General features: G+C 41.5%; 2 protein-coding genes across 6 annotated transcripts in view; one reads left to right on the top strand and one right to left on the bottom strand.

Annotated features, from left to right (window-relative positions):
* Nucleotides 1-12,564, bottom strand: part of C13H14orf39 (chromosome 13 C14orf39 homolog) — a 29,286-nt gene extending 16,722 nt beyond the window's left edge. For both annotated transcript variants that reach the window (XM_069950806.1, XM_069950807.1), the window contains exons 1-5: nt 12,461-12,564; nt 8,315-8,414; nt 8,186-8,242; nt 3,527-3,653; nt 2,045-2,134 (exon numbers count right to left, since the gene is read on the bottom strand). In XM_069950806.1, coding sequence (XP_069806907.1) covers nt 2,045-2,134; nt 3,527-3,653; nt 8,186-8,242; nt 8,315-8,366 — 326 coding nt within the window. In that variant the 5' untranslated portion in view covers nt 8,367-8,414; nt 12,461-12,564. The remainder of the gene's footprint in view (nt 1-2,044; nt 2,135-3,526; nt 3,654-8,185; nt 8,243-8,314; nt 8,415-12,460) is intronic.
* An 80-nt stretch (nt 12,565-12,644) lies between these two features.
* MNAT1 (MNAT1 component of CDK activating kinase) overlaps nt 12,645-16,079 on the top strand; it is a 454,734-nt gene continuing 451,299 nt past the window's right edge. For all 4 annotated transcript variants that reach the window (XM_069950810.1, XM_069950812.1, XM_069950808.1 and 1 more), the window contains exon 1: nt 12,645-13,033. The gene's annotated coding sequence lies outside the window, so the exon portion shown is untranslated. The remainder of the gene's footprint in view (nt 13,034-16,079) is intronic.

The raw sequence follows: 16,079 nt of genomic DNA, 5'->3' as shown, positions 1-16,079 counted from the left end.
TAGTGTATCCTGCATGAACTATTAGTTAAAGGCATAGTCTCAAGTCAACTAACATAGTACACTTGTAGGGTTCATCAAGTTAAATAGTTTAGCAAATACTTTCATTTAGCAAACTTGCCTCTTTTCCCTGTTGTCTCTGCTCTTTACCTCCCATTGTTGACAGTTCAACACCACCACCAAAGTGGTGGTCGGTACTGTACACAATAAGTTGTCAACAATAGGAGGGAAGAGCATACTGGGGTACAGAAGAACCCAGCTGGAATCCAAATTACAACAATGTATAACTTGGAGGTTACACTGAATTATATTAAACCATATTAACATCAATATCATCAGTAGTAGTAGTAATTATATATATATATATATATATTTTTTTTTATTTTTTTTTCAGAACGAATAAAATACAATAAGGCTTAGATACAATAGTGGCTACCTGAAATGTTGAACATATTATCAAAGTTAAGAAAAGTTTTCAAAAAGTATTTTAAAACTTACTTTCTAATTCAATGTTTTGTTCTTATTTGCGCGGCCCCAGTAGACGATTGTTGTACACTGTGTGGTTATTATTTTTAGGATCAATCGCTGTTTTGCAAAAGTTGATTGCAAATGTTAAGAGTTCAATAATGTTGCAGGCCACTCAAAGGGGAAAAAATACATTTTCCATAATAAATCCAGCCTCTCATAGGATTCAATTTCCCTTTCACTTGAAAAGGTATGTAGCATACTGAAGAGGCTCCTGAGTGGTTTGCATCTATTCCTCTACCACAATCAACCTCCTGAGACTTACCCAGCCCATCCAAAAAAAAGCTAGTTTTAAATTGCTCAGTATTGTATGTTATAGAGTGCAATGACATACATCTGAAATTGATGAAAAAAGAAAAAAATTTAAAAAATATGTACTGTATTTCCAAAAATTAATTTCAGAAGCTATCCAACATGATTTACATTTAATATTTAACCAATGAATATCAGTCTGTGTTAAGGCCCTATTACACCAAACGATTATCGGCTGTACTTGGCCGATTACGGGTCATTCCGCCCGATAATCGTTTGGTATAACAGGTCATGTTAAAAGGCAACGATCAGCCGACATGCATGATGCTGGTCTGCTAACCATCACTTTGTGTTATAGGAGCGTCGGCAGCAGACCGCTGCTATACTCTGTGGGCCACCCGAAGAAGTATGGCCAATAACTATGAATTTTACAGCACAAAATATGCAATCTCCTACTCGTCGGCTGATCGCTGACACTTTTACATGGGCCAATTATCAGCCAAATGAATGTTTCTAGGGACACTTGTTGCCAATAATGGGCCAGTGTAAGAGAGCCCCAAGTTGTTGTTTTTTTTTTTTTTTTTTACTATACTTATATATAACTACTGCAAAATAGAATCACAATCCATGAACTAGTAGTTTTACTGCACAATGTTAGGTTCACATGGAGTAAAATAAAAGCTAAATTTGCATGAAATTTTGAGTAGGTTCATCATTTTTATGAGCACATTATTATTTTTAAAATATCCGAATTGTTACCCCAAAATTACAGCCGTTTTTTTTCTTTTATTTCTGTGTGTGTGTATGAGCATAGACTGAAAATATATATCACTGGGTTTATCTTTTTGTTTAATTAGAGTAAATGTCGGACTGGCAGGGGCGAGGGACAAACCTAGGAAAAAATATCTGAAAACTTGGGGGAAATGGATTGAGGGTTAAGGTGTTTCTTTTTTTTTTTTCTCTCTCTCTCTCTCGTCAGTCTCAACAGGGGGGGGGGAAGGGTGGTGGTGGGGGAAGGGTATTTTTTCTTTGTTTTTTTTGGTGTAACAGTTATTGTACTCCCTGCGAGGAGAAGTTATTTGTATTACTTTTTTATATATGAAAAAAGAATAAAAAAGAATTAAATAAAAAAAAAAAAGAGTAAATGTCGGACATAAGCTACAGAATAGGCGGCTACTGTAAATGCATATGTCGGGAAGATGTCATATGGTCTTGCCAAGTATAATCCCCAAAGTGGTATGTACATATGCTTTTTTATTTTTTTCCATACTTATCATTTTCAGTTGTCTTTTTTGTATTTTCCAGCTGGGTTTGAAGAAATTCTTCTTCTCTCTCCAACATTGCAGAAGTTGATGTAAACCTGAGATAAAACACAAAGGGGAACATTCATTAAATATTCGCCCCTGGCATACACTACTGAAAAAGGGACAGATTTTTGTCTTTTTGGTGGTGGGGGGGGGGGGGAGGGGCTGTGGGGGGAGAAGGTAAGAGGGGTGTCCTCCCACACCTTTGTTATCGTGGTTTACGCCTAGAAACAGGTATAAACAATGCAGAAATCTACACCTGCTCTAGACCTCATGTAGATTTTTGTGCAAGTCCTGCAGCAGGCGCAGGTCCCGCCAGCATTACTAAGAATCAGGAGCCAGGAAATTTGGGGAAGGGCTTTATTTAAAGTGTCACTGTCATTATGACTTTCAAAATCTAAATTAACAAAAGATGTGATGTAAAGCAGGCTTGCAATTTACATTCATTACTATTTTTTAGTTATCATGAAAAACACGCCACTTCCTGTTTTTAAGTGAGAAAACATGAAGTCCTGTGTTTCCCAGGTCATTTGAGCGCTCACAGAGATAAGGTAGTCATGTGATTGATGGACACATTGAGCTGTAACTCTCTGTACTGGCCGAAATTCCTGGGTTTAGTCTGTTTTTTACAACCAGCACAAGCCAGTAAATCTGCCTTCAGGAGACTGGACCTGGATTTCTGGTAAGTTCAGCTTTGTTTTACAGCATGATAACAACAACAAAAAAATAATGAATGTATGTATGTTTCAAACTTTATTTCTGATATACTGTTGATGTGTAGATTGTGAAAGTTATAACAACAGTGACACTTTACACCAGTCTTCATAAATGTTCCCCAAAAGGTTTAAGTTAAGCATTGATGCCATATCCCACTGTGCAATTTTGTTTCTTCAATGTTGGATGTAGTGGTATTGGAAAGATTTACTTTATGCAATGAACGTTATGTTTGCACTCTTCATGCACAGTTAATGTCTAACTTATACTTAATGATTGCATTGTATTAAAAATGTAAGCAGGGAGTCAATATTCACGTGCAAACCCTGGAAAGTAGGAGGTCCCTTGCTCAAACCCAGTCTTCCTCAGCCCTATAAAAGGAAACCCTGTCTGAACTAGTGAATATAATGAGAGTGGGTTAGGGAAGAATATGGAGGTGTGTGGGGTAACCTAGCTCCCTTTCCCTAGAGCAGTAGCGTGGGCCTCAGGCCACTAAAAGGTATTGAGAATACTCAGATCATGTTGTCTACTGACAAAAGAAAAACTAAGGATGAAAAAGAACAGATTATTCATCCATCAATTGAGGATAAGCTGAAAAGGGGCACCATTGCACCCCACCCCCACTATGCCACTGAGATAACATGAAGGCAAGCTGTAATAAAGGAGAAAATAGATGTATTATACATCTCCAGGTAATTTTACAAGATAGGGCTATAATACTTGCTCATACTTACTTAGGAAGAGTATCACTGTTATTTCTGTTATATTTTTGTAAATCTGAAATAATTTCATCACTGAAACTTATATCCTTTTTTAGGGCAAGAATTTGTTGTTTCTCGTTTAAGATTTTAGCTTGATAACCTGTAAGCAAAGAAAATACCTTGTGGAACTGAATTATGAAAACAAGATTACAAAATTACAAAATTGGGCCAATTGGTGGTGGTGATGGGAGGGTTGGTATAGTTGCCAAAATATAATAAAAGACTTGCTCACCTGATAAATCCCCTACTATTCCACTGCAGTGCTCCCTGATAGTCTTTGTTTACTGTGCTGCAGGCATGAGGTGCCCAACTAGCCATGTGATGGCTGCAGCCAATCACTGATCACAATGGTGTGCTGCAGTGGTCAAGTGGGTATACATGCACACTGCAGCATTGTAAATGAAAACCACTGCACTGGAATGTCAGAGGATTTCTCAGGTGAGTGAGTGTTTTATTATTTTCTATTTTCTTTTGTCATTTATTATTTTATGGCATTCTCACAATTTTTGTTGAATCTTGAAGAACTCTTTAACAGGCAATTAACTATTCATATACCATGTAATAGGTTTTGTTAGGCAAAAAAGCCTCTTTCTGTACTCAATAAACCTTCTCTCCCCCCCCCCCCCTTCGTATCTGTGCAATATCAGGAAAAGTTGTCTTCATTACAAAGGAGAAAAGGGAAGACAGGTTTGCTGAGTCCTTTTATAACCTATGGATGGGGGGCGGGACCAAAGGGGATGAGTGAGAAGGAAGGGGAGACAAGCAGCTATGGCCTTTGGAGACTGTCACAAAATGGGCACACAAAATGCTAAATTTACAGGTCAGAAAGGTCTGGGAACTTGATGAGAGGCTGCCTTTTCTCCTCTCCGTGCTCACTCATCCCCCTCGCCCCCTCCTCCCTCCATACAGCATTATGGACACAGAAAGGCTGTTTCTTTTGAAGTAAGGGGGAGGATGCAAAACAGAATTTTGAGTACAGAAAAAGGCTCTTTTGCCTAATAAAAACCTATTACAAAGTTTCTTAAAATCGCTTGTGCTGAGGCTCTTTTGATTAATAAAAACCTATTACAAAGTTTCTTAAAATCGCTTGTGCTGTTGATACTTATTGCTTTCTGAAAAGTGACATTTAAATGACAGTTATGTGGGACACTATGTGGGACATTTACTAAGGAGTCTAATAAGTGCAACTATTCTAATGGGGATTGGTGTGTATTTTGTTCTAATATCTTGTGACTGATTCATTAACATGTAGCACTGCCATAGTAAATGCATCTAAATAAAAAGGCGCAAAAAAAGGTGCAAAAAAGTCGCAACTATGAAAAAAATGTGCAGTTTTATTCATGGTTCTGACCATACATAAGCTTGCGCCTGTTTATGAGACTTTTTGAAAAGGCGCAAATAATAAATTGGGCGCTAATCCCGGATTATGCGAACTTTTGCGTGGATACTTAAAACAGGCAGATTAAAAAAAAGTTGCATCTACAAATATTCACCTGTCGAATACTGGTTCATAAATAGAACTTAGACCAAAAATGGGTGAAAAATGCAATTATTCACCAAAAATTAGGCGCAAACCCCTTGATAAATGTCCCCCTATGTTCACCCTCTGAAAAGATCATCCTGGCCGGTACTGCAGTACCGGCCAGATGATCTTTAGGGCTGCAGAGTTCTGATGCGGGCGCATCCATGTGTGCCAGCATCAGAACTCCCCACTGCACACAATGGAGTGTGCGGCCAGAGCCGCTTGCTCCATTATGAGCACTGACAGGGTTTTCTGCGTCTGCTATTCAATGAATAGTGGCCGCAGAAAACTGACGTGTCAGTTTTCTACGGCGCCGCTAGGGAACCCGGCTGAAGTGTATACTATATGTATACACTCCTGACGGGATTCCCTCAGAAGGCAGCACTATGTAAGTTCCATGGGAATCACGGCTATTGTAACAACGGCCTTGATTCCTGCAGAACTTACGTTGTGTGAACAAAGTTTTACACTTTAAAGAGAAGATATGTCCCAGTGCTTGGACTGTAGGAACATTTTTTCTGTTTAAATAAGTATACCTGGAAAGTCCCTGGTTGTTGGTCGTACCTCCCTAAACTGGCTAATTGGAGGGAACAAGTACCTTGGTGGATGTTTATCCCAGAATGTATTAATATTGTCAGTAAGAATGCCCCTAGGCATTTTTCTGGCCTCCAAAATAGCCAGAAAAACTGCCAAAGATTATCTTGGCATCTTTTTTTATAGTGTTTTTGACTTGAGGTGTGAATGACTTTTTTTGCCTTTGGCGTTTTTGAGATGAACAGAAGAAATTTCATTGAACTCTGTTGGAGAGAAAGTCCACGGTTTTCAGAAAAAAACCCTCAACGCCTCAACATGCTGCGTTTTAGAAAAACTACCACAGAGCCACAAGTAAGTATGGCATTTTATAACAATTCCATTGATTTACAGCTAACATCTGCCAGCTTGCGTTTTTGCTCAACAAAACGCCATGGTGTGGGTTCTTTTGCCTTTGCAACATACCTTCCAAAGGAGGAGTTGATCTGGTAGCAATGGATTAAAATGAGAGGGTTTCCTACCCAGTACAGTATCAGGATGGGGATACAGGGGTGCTTGTATGAAATCTTACTCAAGTTACAATCTTTTTTATTTAAAGCGAATGTACCATTAGGTACATCACTTTACGTTTTGTATATGAATAGGCCAGTGCGGGGACGCTGGTGCTGTGGTCCTTTTTCTGAACCGCGGCCTGATTCCCGCACATGGCGTCGGTCTATTGCCGGGCACCAGCCCAGCCTGAAGCACTGGAGGCGGACCCACTGGCCCCCAGTGTGACAATAACCCCTCCCCTTTGAGACGCAGCTCCATTGATTGTAATGGAGCTTCTTTACAGAGGGGAGGGAGTTTTGTCACACTGGGGGCCAGTGCTTCAGGCTGGGCTGGTGCCCAGCAATATACCAGTGCCGTGTGCGGTAACCGGGCCGCGGTTCAAAAAGAGGACCACAGCACCAGCATCCCATGCCGGCGACGGTCTATTCATATAAAAAACTTAAAGCGATGTACCTGATGGAACATTCGCTTTAATTATTAGTTTGCCTTGCTAAACACTCTCAAACCAAGTTACTTGTAATTCAAGGTTTCGCTTTATTGCATTTTGATAGCAATTTAATTCAATGCTGTTTCAGTAATCTATGACAACCAGGAACAAGTACAGCAATAATAACATGCAAAATCCAGCACCTAAAAAAAGTAATGATTTCCTATCACTTTAAGCTAAAGGCATCATCAGGGTATTTTGAAAAAGCAAATATATTGGTATTCAGGGCTGTGATTTAGAATAGGATTGCACTTGGGATGGGAAAGCTTGTTACTGTTCTTGAATTTCTGCAGCAGATTTCCCAACAGATTTTTTTTATGTACTTTAGTAGTGAGTGAGCTTAAGTATATAATTTTTATTTCATACCAAGTCCTGTCTTGAGAGATCAGTATATACTGCATACCTAAACAGGTCAAGGGATTTGCCTTCAAAACTATTTAGACATTTACTTTTGCTGATTACATAGGGTCTGCACACATTCCACTTTAAGGCTATGTTCACACACAGTATTTTTGGTAAATTTTTTCCAACCAAAACCAGAAGTGGATTAAAAACACAGAAAGGTTATGTTCAGATACTGTTGAAATTGAGTGTGTTGAGGATGGTACTCAAGCCATACCAGACCGTTGTCTATCTGCTACAAATTTGGTATACAAAGAGGGGAGTTATATAGATAACATGCCAGGCTATTGTTCACCATGGACAGCACAGTTTTTTGGCATAAAAAGACATTGTGTGAACATAGCCTTAAACACAAGACATCTTAAAGTGAACCAATCAATAGGAATTGCCTTCTTAAGCTACGAGCAGCAGCCGATAGATGTCCAAGCCGGGAACTAGTCATCTGGCCCAGATTAGTCACGGCTCTCTGCCTATCAGCATGCTCTGTCGGGTGATTGACAGGAAAAGCAGCCAGTTAGAAGCCGTTTTTTTTGTCAAATACCACCTCAGAGTGTGCTGACAGGCTGAAGTCGTTATTAGTCACGCGCCTGATGATTAGTTCCTGACTTGCGGCCCGAATACAAGACCGAATTCTTGTAGCTAAAAGTACCACAGACCGCACAGAACACAGGGTAAGGCAGCAGTTTACCACATCTATCGGCCGCTGCTTATAGCTTTAGAAGGAAATTCCTAGTTATTGGTTTACTTTAAAGTGAATCTGTCACATTGAAAACCTTATAGAGCAAGAGGCGCTAAGCCGAGAGATTTAGTTTTGTGGGAAAAGTTCCAGGATAACTTGTCTTTTATTCATGTATTTCCCTACTCATTTTGAACTAAGTAGTCAAGAGGGCGGTCCTACTCAGTGATTGACATATCTTAATGTGTAAGATAAAAAAAAAACTGTGAGATATTATGAATGAAATAAAGATATTTGTTCTATGGATTTGGTGCTGCTCCAGCTTGCCTTTCTCTACAGAAGGCCACCGTATGAAGCCAGTTGGAGGCCTGTGTATGTCACCGACTTGATGGCTTGCTCAACAGAGGACCACAGGTTGGCATAAAAGAACCTTTTGACTGTTTAAATTTTATTTAAACTTACGTTGGAGAAGTTCTTTGGCATTTCTCTTATTCTGAGATTCTTGCTCATTCTGAAAAACTAAAGATGGTATTAGTGTGGTCATACATCCTATGGGAAAACAAAGATGTACACAGGCTTCAAATAACATACCTAGCTCTAATAGTAGCTTGTCAAAAATGCTAAGGTCTACTGCTTCAGTCATGTTGAATGCTCAATGGGTAAATTTAAGCATTAAAGGACATCAAGAAACCTGTAAAGAATATGAAAATAAGCAAATCGGGTGAAATGCAGAATAATATTCATGGTTTTAAGTTGCAGAATTAAACACTATGGTATACATATTCCCCCAGCTCTGTTCGGCACATTGTTTGCAGTGCTCAGGGAAAATGCAGCCAAATAGTAGCATCCGAAACCTCCAGTGATTAATGCCCACCATAACATTAGTATCAACATTTACCTTGTTCAAAGGAACTCAGGCATTAAATAACATCAACTGCTGATTCATAAAAGAATTGTCCATGCTGTGGACAAGTCCCTTAGCAATGTGCTTAAAGGAAAAATCTTACAGCTTACCCAATGAACCAAAATAATTGGTCTAAAATCTCAAATTTAGAGGAGAATTTCCAATCCAGTACATCAGACAACACCGGCTTGTGTAAAAGACTGCATTCACTAAGGCCTTAGTCACACAGTGCAGATTTTGCATGCTATATGTTTATATGAGACAAAACCATCTGCAAAGAAGTGGAAGTATAACATACGTCTCTCTCTTTTGTGCTTTTACCATCCACTCCTGATTTGGCCCTAAAGGGGTACGGCAGAGACAGAACATTTTTATTTTTTCTAATACATTGCTTTAATAGAGTTATATTACTTTGTAAATTTAACGTTTTCTCTTTCATTTACTTATATACTTCTATTGACTGGCAATAGTAAGGGGCGACACACAGGCCCCTCTGCTGCCACCAATGTTTGTGTTGGGAACTGCAGCCTTGCGATTCCAGATCTAGTGCTGCCGCACAGCACTATGCAGAGCAGGGTCCCGTTTTCCCCCTGTACTTTATATTCTCATATATCTCTCGATCACACAGTTCAGTAGCCTCTGCATAGTGAAAGTTGATTGCTATCACTGCTCACTGTGCTAGACGTACAGAGAGCACTGATAGCATTAACCACTCACTGTGTAGAGTCTGCTGGACAGCATGATTGTGTCATGTACTGTATATAAGAATATACAGTACATGGTGGTAACGGGACACTGCTCTGTAGGGCAGGGAATAGGAAACTGCAGGGCTAAGAGCATGTACATAACTATAAAAAAAACTATACATTTTTACAAAGTAATATAACTTTATAAAGCAATGTTCATGAAATACATTTTTAGTCTCCGGCGTACCCCTGTGTGAATACTGCACCAAACCTGTGAACAAGAATCCGGAGTACCCCTCTGGAGCCAGCAACTTCAGGAGGGCTGGCCAACTGTATAATGTGTATGATGGCCTCCTATCTGTTTCCTGACAGACGATGTTGGGAAAAGAAGAATGGGACATGCCTAACCCTTCTTTTCTCAGACATAAGCTACTGCTCCTCCTCTGTCCATTTAAAACACATTAACATTTGGCTGAGCTAAATATTTATGTATATAGGGAGATTACCATTTGGTGTATCACACATTTTACCTCACATGTACATGGATGGGAGGGAGCACCAACAAGTGAGGTCAAGAAAAAGATGCGAAACAGGGGAGTCTGCAAAATCAGGGACTGGAATAGTTCAGTAATGAGGAACGTAAGTGCTCCCTCTAGTGCAGTGTTCCCCAACCAGTGCCTATCTGGCTGTTGCCATCATGCCCTGTCAGGGGTCAACTGCTAGGGCCTGATTAGGGTTGCAGTTTTTTACTACCACAGGTGACATGTCGTCATTTGTTCTGTTTGAGCTCTCATTAAAAAACAATGGGAAAGGTATTAACCAGAATTAGAAAAAACATAGTTGCCAACAGTCCTGGTTTTGCCGGGACTATCCCGAATTTGAGGAGACAGTCCTGGCAAAACCATGTCCCGGGGAAGCTCCACCCCCACAGCAGTAAACCCAGCCCCCGTGTCACGGGAAGCCCCGGGCCGAGACCTTTTGAGCAGCGGTTCCTCCTCCAGTGACACATAGTCGCATTCCTGTCAGAGCGGATTTGGTGTGGTAATGAGTTCTCTGTATCCCGGCTGCAGATTGCACTGTGTTATAGTATCAGAGCAATTACCCAGCAGCCCCTACAGCTTTATACTCATCTGCTGGAAATCTGGGGTCTACACTGACCAGTGCTGATCCTGTGTTACTGATCCCCCTCAGCCTTCTATAGACAAATAAGCTCCAGTATGTGTCCTGATGATGTCCTGCAGTGCTGAGCATGGGGGACATCACAGCCTCTTATATTCTGTAGGTGCTATAATGGAGCTGAGCTGCAGTGTAAATCATAGAAAGGGACAGAGCAGCAGAGTGAGTCTCAGAGCATGGCTCCTGCATCCTGATACATTATTACAGATGATGCACACAGTGGTGATGATGATGATGATGATGATGAGGGGATTACTTCCTACAGATATCGGTGGCGGTGTGCACACAGTGATGATGATGATGATGATGATGGGGGGATTACTTCCTACAGATATCGGTGGCGGTGTGCACACACTGATGATGATGATGATGGGGGGATTACTTCCTACAGATATCGGTGGCGGTGTGCACACAGTCATAAAGATGATGGGGGGATTACTTCATACAGATATCGGTGGCGGTGTGCACACACTGATGATAATGATGATGATGATGGGGGATTACTTCCTACAGATAGAGGTGGGTGTGTGCACACAGTCATAATGATGATGGGGGGATTACTTCCTACAGATAGAGGTGGCGGTGTGCACACAATGATGATGATGGGAGTATTACTTCCTACAGATAGAGGTGTCAGTGTGCACGCAGTTATGATGATGATGAGGGGATACCTTTCTACAGAAAAAGGTGGGGGTGTGCACATACTGATGATGATGATGATGCTGAGGGGATTACTTCCTACAGATAGAGGTGGGGGTGTGCACAAAGTGATGATGATGATGGGGGGATTACTTCCTACAGATATCAGTGGCAGTGTGCACACTGATGATGATTGGGGGATGAAACAGGTAGTAGTATGATGATTGAGAGGCAGGAGGATGAAGGGGGTAGTAGTATGATGATGGAGGGGTAGGAGGATGAAGGGGGTAGTAGTATGATGATGGAGGGGCAGGAGGATAAAGGAGGTAGTAGTATGATGGAGGAGCAAGGGGTTGAAGGGGGAAAGGCAGCTGCATCATATGGGCACAAACTACCAGTATATACAGTCAGTCAGTAGAGTGCTATCTTTGGGCCACAGCCAGTATGCTGCACTGAGGTGGGGTCTGTAATATACCGGGGACCTCATACTGGGGTGTGTAATATACTGGGGACCTGATATTGGGGTGTATAATATAATGGGTACCTGAAATAAGGGTGTGTAATATACTGAGGACCTGACACTGGGGTGTGTAATATACTGGGGACCTGACACTGCAGTGCGTAATATACTAGGGACCTGACACTGGGGTGTGTAATATACTAGGGACCTGACACTGGGGTGTGTTATACTGGGGACCTGATACTCGGGTGTGCAATATACTGGGGACCTGATACTGGGGCGTGTAATATACTGGGGACCTGACACTGGGGTGTTTAATATACTGAGGACCTGACACTAGGGTGTGTAATATACTGGGTACCTGACTGACACTGGGGTGTGTAATATACTGGGGAGACCTGATACTGGGGTGTGTAATTTACTGGGGACCTGAAAAATTCAAACGTTGGCAACTATGGAAAAAAAAACATATCTGGTTTCTACCACAAACAACGCCACACCAGTTTGTGTGTGGTATTACAACTTGGCTTCATTCTAATGCAATGCCACACACAAACAGAGGACAGGAGTGGAGCTATTTCTGGAAGAAAGCAGACGTGTTTTCTACCAGTAGCTACATGTAGTACATTTCCATACACATACAAATTATTATTATTTTTTTCCATCCATTTGTGCTTTTGAGTCCTGTAAAAAAAAAAAAAACAATGCTTGGAAATGGGTGGAATGTAGTCACTGGTAGTCTGTGCTCAGTCCATTGAAATTGATGCGGGTATACACTGCAGTATATAGCGATGTTGTATATACTGATGTATTCCCCAGTAATGTTTGATGTAACTCTATGGTGGAGATTTATCAAGCAGATGGCATAATACCGTGATATGTCTGTCCCACTGATGAAAACTCAGGCAAGCAGGGAGCAGGGATGGTGGCCTCAGCCAATCAGCACTAAGCTTTTATTTCAGCTTCATAAAGTAAGCTGGAATCTGATTGGTTGCCATAGGCAACACCTCTGTGCTGATTTGAACAGGTTTTTGTGCCTGAGCTCTGAGGTGATTACACAGCTGCTTTCTGTCACAAAATGGCTTCCTGCTCCCTGACCTCTGAAGGTCATTGCTGGGACTTGTTGTTCTGTTCACAGCATAGACTGTCTCAGTGTGTCCCTTATGACTACTAGGAGACATTCTTACCTGGATATTAACAGGTTGAGGCCTCCATCTTCCCTCTCATCCACATTAACTAAAATGGCAGACAATTCTTCTTCATACTGCAGCCGACTACAGGGGCAGGACCAAAAAATTACTATTCCTGGGGTCATTATTTTGTTGACTGCTGTTTAAGTGCAGGATAAACATAGTCATGCAGTCAGTCTGGGCCCATCCTGCAATATGAGCGTGTACAGCTGCTGGTGGCCGCCATTTTGTTAATTCAGAAGACAGTGACATGAGGTAAATAAAATAAAGGTATTTCCTACTTCTCTGCACATTCTGTGAGACCTGCTGTGATCGATAAATTTTTGACATGTTTTACTATCATTTAAAAAAACTTTTGACATGTTTTACTATCATAAAAAAAAAAACGTTTGACATGTCATAGAGACATGTCAGAAAATTTGATTAGTTGGTCTTGGGGCCTCCACCAATCACAAGAACAAGCAGGGATAAGCAGTTAAAGCAAATTTACCATCAGGTACATGGCTGTGCTTTTTTTTTACCTTAATGGATCAGCGCCATCGCAGGGATGCCAGTGACGCTGTCCTTTTTTTTAAATTGCCTACTAGTTCCTGCACTTGGTGCCAGTCTATTCCCAAGCACCAGTCCGCCATGGAACACTGGGGGTAGGCCCACCGGCCCCCAGTGTAAGGATGGTCCCTCCTCTCTATTAGAATCAATGGAGCCACATGGGAAAGGGGAGGGTATATCGCCAGCGGGCCTCCCCCCATTGTTCTGGGGGGCAGTGCTTGGGAAAAGACTGGCACCAAGCATGGGGAACCAGGAGGCAATTCAAAAAAAGGACTGAGCCACTGGCACTGTGATGTACCTGATGGCACATTCTTTTTAAATAAAGCACCTTTCTCTCTATAGAAAGTCTATGGTGCAGTGAGGAGTGACATGTGGAGAGAAGCACTTAGCTGAGCTATTCTCTCCTGGCTCCTTTTCAGCAATCAATGTGAGTCTGAGCACCGCCACTCGGCATTGTCTTTATGACATGTCAAAAGATTTTTTAAATGGCAGTGACATATTATGCCTATGGCCGGAAAAACTCAGATCCACTGTGGCTGCACTGTCCTCAAAGTGTACCTCAGCACTATGCACAAGTATACCTCAGCACTATCATCTTTCTAAATCCTTGCATTTTAAATTCACCACTAGCTTTCCGAGCGCCCATTCTCCCAATCTCTGCCACTTAACCTATGCTTTAGGAGAAGAAGCTTCCTGCTCCATCTCCATAGCTGACAGCGAGACCCAGCACTGAAGAATTTCTCGTGCTGTGGAAATGGGAGCTGTGGAGATAGAGCAGGAAGCTCCTACTCCTACTGCATAGAGAAGCAGGCACTAGGAAAGCTATTCACGATTGCAACTGATTTAGATACATTACTAGGCCATGTTCCCACTACGTAAGTTCCGTAGTAATCACGGAATGTATGTAGAGCTGCCTTCTAGGGAATCCCGGACGGAGTGTATACACTCCGGCCGGGATCCCTAGCGGCGCCACAAGAAACTGACATGTCAGTTCACACAATGGAGCGAGCGGCTCCAGCCAGGGAATTCGGATGCGGGCGCGCACGGATGCGCCCGCTAGAAATGAGCGAACTGTTCGGATTTTTGGTCCAAAAGCAGTTCGCTCGATCGTGATGCCTGTGATGCCAGGTGCAAAGTTGCGATCCTGGGAATTCCATGGAATACCCTGGCTGCATATTCCCAGTAGCGCAACTTTGCTCCCGGGATTACAGGCATCACGATCGAGCGCAGATGCCGTCGGACCAAAAGTCTGACGGTCCGCGCAACTCTATCGTCCGCATCCGAATTCAGCGGCAGTATAGATCATCCTGCAGTACGGGATGATCTTTTCTGACACCGGCCATCCCGTGACCCAGCCAGGTCACGGAACGGCCGGTGTCATACAACATGTGAACATGGATATTGTGAACATGCATATTGCTTTCTGTAAAAAAAAAAAAAAAAGTTTAAAAAAAAGGTAGAGATACACTTTAATTTACAGCACCATATATCGGCAGGGGGTGGGGGGTGGTTGTAAGTGTTACCATTAGAAAAGAGACACCACACAGGCACAATATACCTAAAAGAGGCCAAAGTGTTTTTGCTTCTATAGTAATACATCATCTGATTTGCAATTAAACATATGTGTATCTTAAGGGAACTCAGCTCGCCATCTTCCAGTGCTCTTTAATCAATGTGAACTGGATTCTGTTACATGTATACTGTACCGCTGTGCAAAGTGGGTTAAGCCCATTTTTAGCTCCTTTACTTAGTAGTTTAGACATGATAACACAACAAGCTATCCCAGGAGAAAAGGTGTAAAAATGTGAGAAACAATTGTGGAGGGGGGTTTAGGGATGAGAGAACGTACAGTAAGTTTGTGTTCTCCTGAACCTGATGGCTTAGTATTTGACTCTCGGTCATTATGTTTATTGATTTATTGCTTTACATGAAACTTTCCAACACTTTTTATAAGAAGAAAGATAAAAAACAGTTTTCACAATTGTCAGGGCTTACGATAATAATGGAGAACAGATTGAATGGGTCCACAGACAGATGAATGGGTCCATAGACAGAAATGACGTGTGTGTGAATGAGGCCTTAGCCTAAAGCTTACTTCTTGTGGAGGCATTTTGCCTCTATAAACGTATCCATATTATGGACACTGTTTGTATTACGGACCGGCCTGACTGTTGGTCTAATGACCTGAACTGACACCAGCCTTAGTTTGTAGCATTAGGTCCACACATGCATTTTTTATACTATGTTTTTTTCTGTTCTTCAAATGTTCTAAATGTATTGAGAAACTGCAATTTGACCAATGCGACCATAGTTTGAATGAAGTTTTTAATAATCTATTGTCCTCAATAATATTATCTCCAGTGTCCAGAGTTCCTTGTGATTGCACTAGAGTAAATGTAACAGATTTTTTAATTTTTATTTTGGTACGTCTACCCTTCAAGGTTTATTAAGTTTTGATAGTGGCGTAGAGGCTATGCATGATTATATCCACATGATCTGCTTCTGGTTTGTAACTTTTGGCTTTATCTTACTAGGCTTTTTTCTGTTGCTGGATTGTTCTAGGGAAGAGCCATCTGGAGGTATCAAATCTCATGGACAGCTCCCAGTGCTGTTCCTGTTGCTTTCTTTCCAGCGTAATATGTTTCTCACTGTTTGCTACTCTTCCATCTGTAATGAAATATGAACTGAATGAATGCTTCCTAGAGAGAAAGCTGATGCACTTACTGTTTTATACTTTATTATAGAGGATGAA

This window comes from Dendropsophus ebraccatus, chromosome 13 (assembly GCF_027789765.1).
Source record: "Dendropsophus ebraccatus isolate aDenEbr1 chromosome 13, aDenEbr1.pat, whole genome shotgun sequence".
NCBI classification, from domain to species: Eukaryota; Metazoa; Chordata; class Amphibia; order Anura; family Hylidae; genus Dendropsophus; species Dendropsophus ebraccatus.
This window is presented reverse-complemented; position numbering and strand designations above follow the sequence as displayed.